The sequence below is a fragment of the Phragmites australis genome, chromosome 24 (assembly GCF_958298935.1).
Source record: "Phragmites australis chromosome 24, lpPhrAust1.1, whole genome shotgun sequence".
NCBI lineage: Eukaryota > Viridiplantae > Streptophyta > Magnoliopsida > Poales > Poaceae > Phragmites > Phragmites australis.
The window spans coordinates 14,875,863-14,883,645 of NC_084944.1; the positions used below are offsets into that span (position 1 = coordinate 14,875,863).

General features: G+C 41.0%; 1 protein-coding gene across 1 annotated transcript; it reads right to left on the reverse strand.

Moving 5' to 3' along the window:
- Positions 1 to 1,213: 1,213 nt before the first annotated feature.
- Positions 1,214 to 7,315, reverse strand: LOC133907320 (UTP:RNA uridylyltransferase 1-like). Its single transcript, XM_062349337.1, has 6 exons — positions 5,920 to 7,315; positions 3,672 to 4,043; positions 3,132 to 3,355; positions 2,987 to 3,044; positions 2,017 to 2,213; positions 1,214 to 1,724 (listed from the first exon to the last, which is right to left on the reverse strand). The coding sequence occupies exons 1-6, from the start codon at positions 7,219 to 7,221 to the stop codon at positions 1,457 to 1,459; spliced, it is 2,421 nt and encodes an 806-aa protein (XP_062205321.1). The 5' UTR covers positions 7,222 to 7,315; the 3' UTR covers positions 1,214 to 1,456.
- Positions 7,316 to 7,783: the final 468 nt, after the last annotated feature.

The window sequence follows — 7,783 nt, forward strand, 5'->3', positions numbered from 1 at the left end:
AACCATTAAATCAATTGAGATTTGTAAAATGCATAAAAATAGAATATTGCTCCAAAAATAGTGAAACCAATTTTATTGGGTTTGTGTGATCATAATCTACATGTTAAAAATACTTGGAGCTATGAAATATGTATTTAAATCTCATGGGTTAATAAAATGGGTTTGATCTTCATTAATCCATAATAAATTATTGGTAGCTCCAAAATTGTTTTCATCAATTTTGTAAATCTTGTTAATTTATGCCCTGTTCAGTAAAAATACACACACTCATACTAAGCATAGTTTTAAGCTTAATTAATCCAGAAAATAGTAAATGTTTAACGATAAGTAAAGTTAAGGAAATTGTTAATGCTTTAAACTCATGTCATAAAACATTGCACCTCCTTCATGCTCATCATTGCACGTGTTCTTCTTTAAGCGAATGAAAGTCCAGAGCGTGACACAAGTATGATCGAGAGTGACACCGAGACACACCACTTCTGCGAGTTCTGTACAGGAAATATCGGGCAAACCCCAGAACAGTAAGGCAAGCATCTAATCATATTGCACCATTTGTTCAAATTAAATGGAGTCTAAATTGATAAATTATGCTTTATGTGTGTTTGCATGTGTTGAATTTAGTGTCGAGCTGATATGGGTAGAACGTATGTTGATGCATTATCTCTACCTTATTGATGAATCATTATCCTTGTAGCCTTGATGATATAGTTGGTATCTATTTTTAAGGTTTATTCAAAATATTTAGTAATGCCTAGATCCTCAATAGAAGTCGAGCGACAGTGCTACTGTTGTTCGCGAGCTTAGGGGTTAATTACTATTTACCGATACAAAGATGAGGTTGAGATAAATGATTAAAATATGAGATTGAGACGAGATGTGGACAGTGTTAAAGGTATTTTCTACCCAGGAGGAATCCTCTGGGTAATTCGAGAGAGAAGCCCAGATACCATAGACCGATTATATCATTTAAGATCATCCGTCGGTACAGTTAACTCTTAACACTTTTCATACACACCACAACTGATCTAATGATAAGATAAGCTGATTATCATATGCCGTGCCGACATGACTTTATGACGCGGAAGAGAAAAAAGAAAGAAGAAGCAAAATAGCGAGGCATGACATGTAAGGCCACAACATGTCAGGCCACCGTGATAACTATAAATAAGAGATGCTGAAAAGAACTTCGACAGGATCACACTTCAGAGGTTGATACAGCTCAAGGATCCTCTTGCACAGCATACTGTCTTGTTCAACCACCGACATGTACATTGGAATTGATAGCACTAGAAGTCTGATGGCCCAACCCTACTTAAGCAGCTAAGTTCTGTTGCCCACCTGAGGCCTCAGGTTAGTTAACAACTAATTTATCTATTGTACAATATGCACAAAATAGACAGGATATAGGATAATTCTTCAAGACAAAAGGACGTCTTGAAGCATGACAAGATTGTGATCACAGTTCAACAACTTTTGTGGTGCTCACCATTTCTTCTTGGGTCAGGCTCGGCAAAGGAGGGGCCACGTAAGGCTCAAAGAGCGTCACGCTGGGGTTTGGATCGAACTGTAATATATTGGCAGCTCGCTCGAATTCCTCCCGTAGTATTTTGATGGTGAACTTGTCAACAACACGGCCAAGATCATGGGATGTCTCAAAAGGGTCCTCAATGCATACGAGATGCCTGTCATTTCCAACCCGTCTCGTCCAGTCCTTCCTTTCCTTGCTGAAATAAGTGTCAAAAAGGATGAGGGAAAACAATTTTTTTAGCTACTTTCTGTTCCAGTACACAAAAAAGAAAAATGGAAGCAATTACAGTTGCATGGTAAACTGTTTATAATTCAATAGTTATGACTTGGGAGAATAGTTACTAGTATACTGAACTCACAGCAACATATATTCCGTTGCACACTATTTCTGAGTGTCATGATATTCAAATGGAAACCAGGAAACAAAAGTTCGGTAAATTAAGAGCTTCCTGGGAACGAAATGACAGTTTAACATACTATCCGACATACCTAATGATCCTTCCAGTACGAATTGATATGACATCTCTCGTGTAATCATGCTCATAAGACCAGTAATGGAAAAAGGCCCAAAGCAGCCTTGATACAGTATCTTTGTTGTGAGCGCCATAGTTATTAAGCTTGTCCACTTGGTCAAAGTAAGCACAGTTATTTTCATCCACAGTGACATAATAAGTTGCCTCCATTTCCTGACATCCCATGACACTGTCGGTTAGTTGATAAACAAAAAAATAGTACGAAGGGAGGTGGCGAACATAAATTTTTTACAACAGATTATTTTTATGTCACAGGACAGGATACTACCAACAATATAAACCAGGTAAGACATTTACACAAATGCAAACCTTCAACAAGCAATTAATGCAAAAAAAAATTGCATCCAACAAAGTTTGCTTTTTAGACTAATCATTTCTGAGCATTATTAATGAAGAATAAGAAGAACATCACCAAGTGCAATTTAGTTATCCATTGTACAAAAATGACGGCACAAAAAGATATGTGGCATATAGCATTAATAGGGCATGAGAACAACATCAAGCCTAGATTATTAGCATCTCTGCCAATACATGCAGAAAATGGTGTGGATACAGAATTATGTAGTCTTCCTAAAAATCCAAAAAGAGAATCATAGCTGTACTGCCTGTACATAGAAACAATGGATGTTTATTGATCCTCCTTGGCAAATATGCTACATTAGTGATTCATAAAATCCAGCTTCTACATACCAAATATTACATCAAAATTCTGCATATCTTCATTTTTCTCTATAAAGTCAGCCTAGGTCACTGTCAAGTGTGAAACGTAGAAGAATAAGAACTTCTAAGCCTAGTTGTGCTGCAAATTTACAATAATACACATAGTGGGCACCTTAATGTGCCATGTATTCTTCACAGATGTAAAAGGTAGGCACATACAAGTATGTAATTGATGTAGTGTACAAGAAATGCACTGCTACTCATACCTGTAGACATGGGAGTATTCTTCGCAGCTGTAGGAGGTGGATGCACATTATTACATATCTGAATGTCCAAAATAATGAAATTCAGACAGTGATCATGTAAAGATGAGCACAATACTTTTTTAATAATGTGAGACGGACAACTTACGCATAACTAGAAAGGGTTCCTTGGTAAGTTTGATTTACACGCCGAGATTTAGCCCAATGCTTCACAATAAATGCCAACTGACGTAACCTTCTATCTACTTGTGCATAATCTTTCAGAAGTTTCGTGTTAACAACTGCTAAAAGATTATTGACACATATATCACAGGAAAGCCCTGTTTCCGGATCCATAAGCTTCACTATTGGGACCCTAGCTCGAGTTAATGCCTGGAATTTTCATTAATTTGAATCAGAAATTTATACACATGTTCAAATTCCAGACTATATTGGATTGGTTCTCAAACGAGAGTGGTTTGATATAAAAGTTGATACAGTAACAGATTTGATACAGTAACAGACTTTTTGTGAGGCTGGTGTGTGCTATAGTATATAAAGGCAAAATCCTTGATAGAAACTAATCGGAAACTTTGGAAAGATACTACATGTACACCAGCACGTTGTTTAGGAGGTATCTCATGATATTATTCAACTCAAAAGATCTCTGATATGTCGTAACACAACATGAAAGGAGACTCGAGCTCACCTGAATATTCTGGAGATTACCAGCTTCGAGAATGTCTGCCAATTTCAATATAATATCAACCTTGCTCATTTCCTTGTCATCAATAGAGAGACAAAGATCAATATCACTATTTGAGAAACCGAAGGAATTTGCACATGAACCATAGAGGTATAGTCTTGAATTAGGCCATTCCTTGTTTATTAATCTGCTCAGGGTTGTCAACAATTGCTTCTGCTTTGCAATTTCCTCCTCTGAGGGTACCAATGATTCAAAAATTGACAAGAAACCAGGTGTAAATCGATCTATGTCATACCGACATGGCCTGTTTCTCCTCTGAAATCTTATTCGTTGGCTTGACACATGATGCCCTCTAGAAAAGTCTGACCTGAAGTCCTGCAAGATGGCCAAATCTAAGATAATCATAAGCTTGTTCTAGAAATTGTAAAATCAGTTGCTGAAGTATAAGTGGCAACTGGTAGCTGGCAGGGTTCTTGATAATGCCTCTGGGCAGACAGCTAAGAGCAATTTAGGCCACACTTCAAGGTAGTACTGCAAAAGTACAACAGCTGTTCCATTGTTCTACACATGGTTTACACACAATTACTCACTCACTTCAAACGGTAAATTGCGACAGAGCTATTTAGATCTAGCTTTACCAACTTATACATGCAAATCAATTCCACCTGATGAGGTGTAAAAAGGTAGAACTTGATTTAACCAAGTTACGCTCAGCTCAGGCTCAAAATTATCTGTTTGAGCATGAGCGCATAAGATTGATTGCTTTGTGTACCTGCATTTATATGATTGAGCTTAGCATATTGTATAAGCGTATGTATCTGATTCTATTCAGCTCAATAGGCTCATGAACAAGTTCCAATAGACACAATCTTGGCCCGAGTAGACTTAAATGTCTACGCTCAATTGAGTTCGAGCTTGAGATCAAATAACTAGTTAACCAAAGAAAAAATTCATATAGCAAGGATACCATTCAAGTTTCCCTACCATTACAAGCTTTCTTACACAGCATATAGTGACCTACATTAAACAATATGTTCTCTTGATCGTTGCGTCATCACAGAAACATTTTTTTCTTTCTGAGAACCAATGCAATGACACTTCCTTGAAAAGGTATTTTATCACATCATTCACTATATAAGCCCAACTTCCCTTACTCAACTCAATTTAATACATTTTCAATCTATGGATGGACCGATCTTGCATGTGGATACTGGATAGAAGTGAAGTAATCATGAAACAGCATAAGAATATGTAGTGTGCAAAGGCAAGTGAAAGACAAAGAGCCCACATCATCAAAATGCACAGTAAAACAGGCACCAGTGGAGATTACTTGGTGGGAGGAAGAAGGGGTGTTCAACCTCAAAGGCTTCAGTTGAGATTTTGCAATTCACCTTTTATCTATTACTGCATTTGGCGTAAAAAAAAGTCTTAATCCAGAACAGAATAGAAAGGCAGTTTTAGACTCTTCCTCAAAGAAGTTAGAGTTGAACCTTGGAAGATAGGCTGGGCCAAAGAAGATATGCTGTGGATATTAACTTGTGAAGAGAGTAGAACCATAATAGTTTTATAATTAGTTTACAATCACTTCACATTAATCCAGATGACCTAGCTAAAATTGAAGATGAGTATAAAATGTCTGCACTAGTATTGCTGGGCAGCACTACAGATAACTGTAACAGCACTTTCACTATCCATCATCTTTCAACAACATTTAATCCAATCATGGGTAACATAATTATGACACATGGTAATGGGCTTACTACAATTTCCAGAGTACCCGCAGCAATATAATGCCAAGTATTAACACATTTTACTGCTTCAACCTGCCTCTCCCTCTTGTCTAACCTTCTTTTATATCCATGTGCACAAACCATGTTAAGGCACCTAAGGTTTTAAAAAGCAATAACCTACTCAGGTGACAACTCACCTTTTAGTGTTCATATATAAGCACAGCCTTGCAGCATGTAAAATCATTGTTTAAAAGTGATATCAAATGCATTACTGTAGTATGGGAAGTTGAGAACAACTCATAAAAATTAAACAAGATTCCTTTCAGTCGTGTAGACGTGAGATGAAATTAAGGTAAAACATTACTAGGGATCAGCGAACACAAGGGCAAACTAATATGACACACTGGAGAGTGATGATTAATAGCTACACCAGATGGATATGGGAGAATCAACTGAATTAGGCATTAAATGCAAAAAAAAAGACAACTAGATGAACTTAACCAGAACTAAAATTCTTTTACCTTATTCCTGAGGCCACTTTTTTGTAATACCAGTCCCTTGGCATCATCATTGTCATTAATCACCAGACCTTCCGTCAACTGTTCAATCATAACATCCTCCTCCCGGCCATCATCGTCTTCTTCCTCATCCTGCCCGGCAAATCTAACCTCGCTCTTCTGATACAATACTTCAAACTTCCTTGCCTCTGCTACCACCCCTCCATCCACACCATGCTCCAGACATACTTCCCTAATTCGACCATTGTCCAAACCATTCACTCTATTATCCCTAACATCCACAGGAACTGAACTGCCGGCAGGTGCTGTCACATGGTGCACTTTGTTCATTGGTGTTTTACCAAATATATCATGTGCATTTGCATTTAGCAGCTTCAGTGAAGCATGGCCCTTTTCCTCCCTATGCCCTTGCCACCTCTGCTCCCTTTGTGGCGTGTTTGCTAAGCGTGGCTCTATCTGCCCATGATCTCTTGGCAGAATCCTGCCTCCTGGGATCGGAGGCGTGTGCTGATCTCCATGAAGTGTCCTGCCACCTGCACTAGGAAGCGTATGCTGCTCTCTGCCAGGCATCCTGCCAAACGGTCTGTTGGCATTCATATCAGACGGCGTCCTTGACAAAAAGTGATCCTGCCGCTGCTCCCTGTACATCATTCCTGCAGAAGCATCACGGCCCCCGGGTATTGGCATATGCTGCTCTCCAAGCGGATTTCTGCCAAGAATGCCCAACGCCTCCTGACCGGCTTCCGTGGTCCGCAGCTCTTTATTGAACGTCCTACCGAAACCTCTTGGACCATGCTGGTTCTGCTCCCAGTTCGGCATTCCCCCAAACGCATTCGGCTCCTCACGGCCAGCAGCAGCAGGATGCGATAGCTTCCCGAACCCAGGAGGCGGCGCCCCTGGCCGGGGCCTCTCCGCCCGAACCGCATCAGCGGCTCCAAACCCACCACAGCCTGGCACCACATAGGGATCCAGGGGCGGCGCGAATCGAGGATCGGGGAACCGGAGCTGCTGCGGCTGCGGGGCGGAGGGGGAGGGCCACGCGAAGCCGGCCCCCTGCATCTGCCGCGGGGTGGGGAATAGCTGCCCCACGGCGGCGACGGCGGGGTCAACGAAGACGTGGTGCGGCCCTGGCGCTCCGGGGGGCGGGGCCAGGGTTTGCTCGCGCGGGTGGGGAAGAGGGTTTTGGAGGAGGCGGAGGAGGAGGCCACCGTCGAGGGACGCCGGCGCCGGCGACGGGAAGTTGGCGGCGGATGGGGTGGCCGACCGGTGGGGCCCGCCGCCGCAGCAGGAGGAGGCGTCGGCCATCGGGAAAAGCGGAGGGCTGGTGCGTTTCGATATTTTTCGTGCTTGTTTTTTCTTTCTTTATTTTCTTCGGCACTTTTCTGTTTTCGTCGTCCCGCTTTTGCAGTTCTGATCGAAACGGAACAGGCTTTCTGCGGTGCGACCGTGCGGGGTCGGGAGTCGCAACTCGTTTCCGAGAAGGAGTATGACGAGAGGGGACAGGAGCCAGGGTTGGTGAGCAATAGTTGCAGTGAAGCGTTTAGTGTTCTTTTTGCACGATAATTAGGTTCTGGACCTGGGCTCCTGGGCCGTCCGATTATCATCCACCCGTGTGCATGTGCGTGATTAAGAGGTACTTTTTTTTAAAATGTAGATCGTTTTAGCCTTCTCAATTATTCTTTAAATATGAGTCATTCTCGAACTTCTATGTATTTTTTTTCTCTTGTTCCCTTCTTACTCTTGTTTAATAATACTACTACTCTCGTAAATGAATAAGTTATCTTTTCCAATGCAGAATAAATGAAGAACAATAAGATCATTTGATCTATTTTCTTAATTCTTATGTACAGGTTTAGAACAATTTACA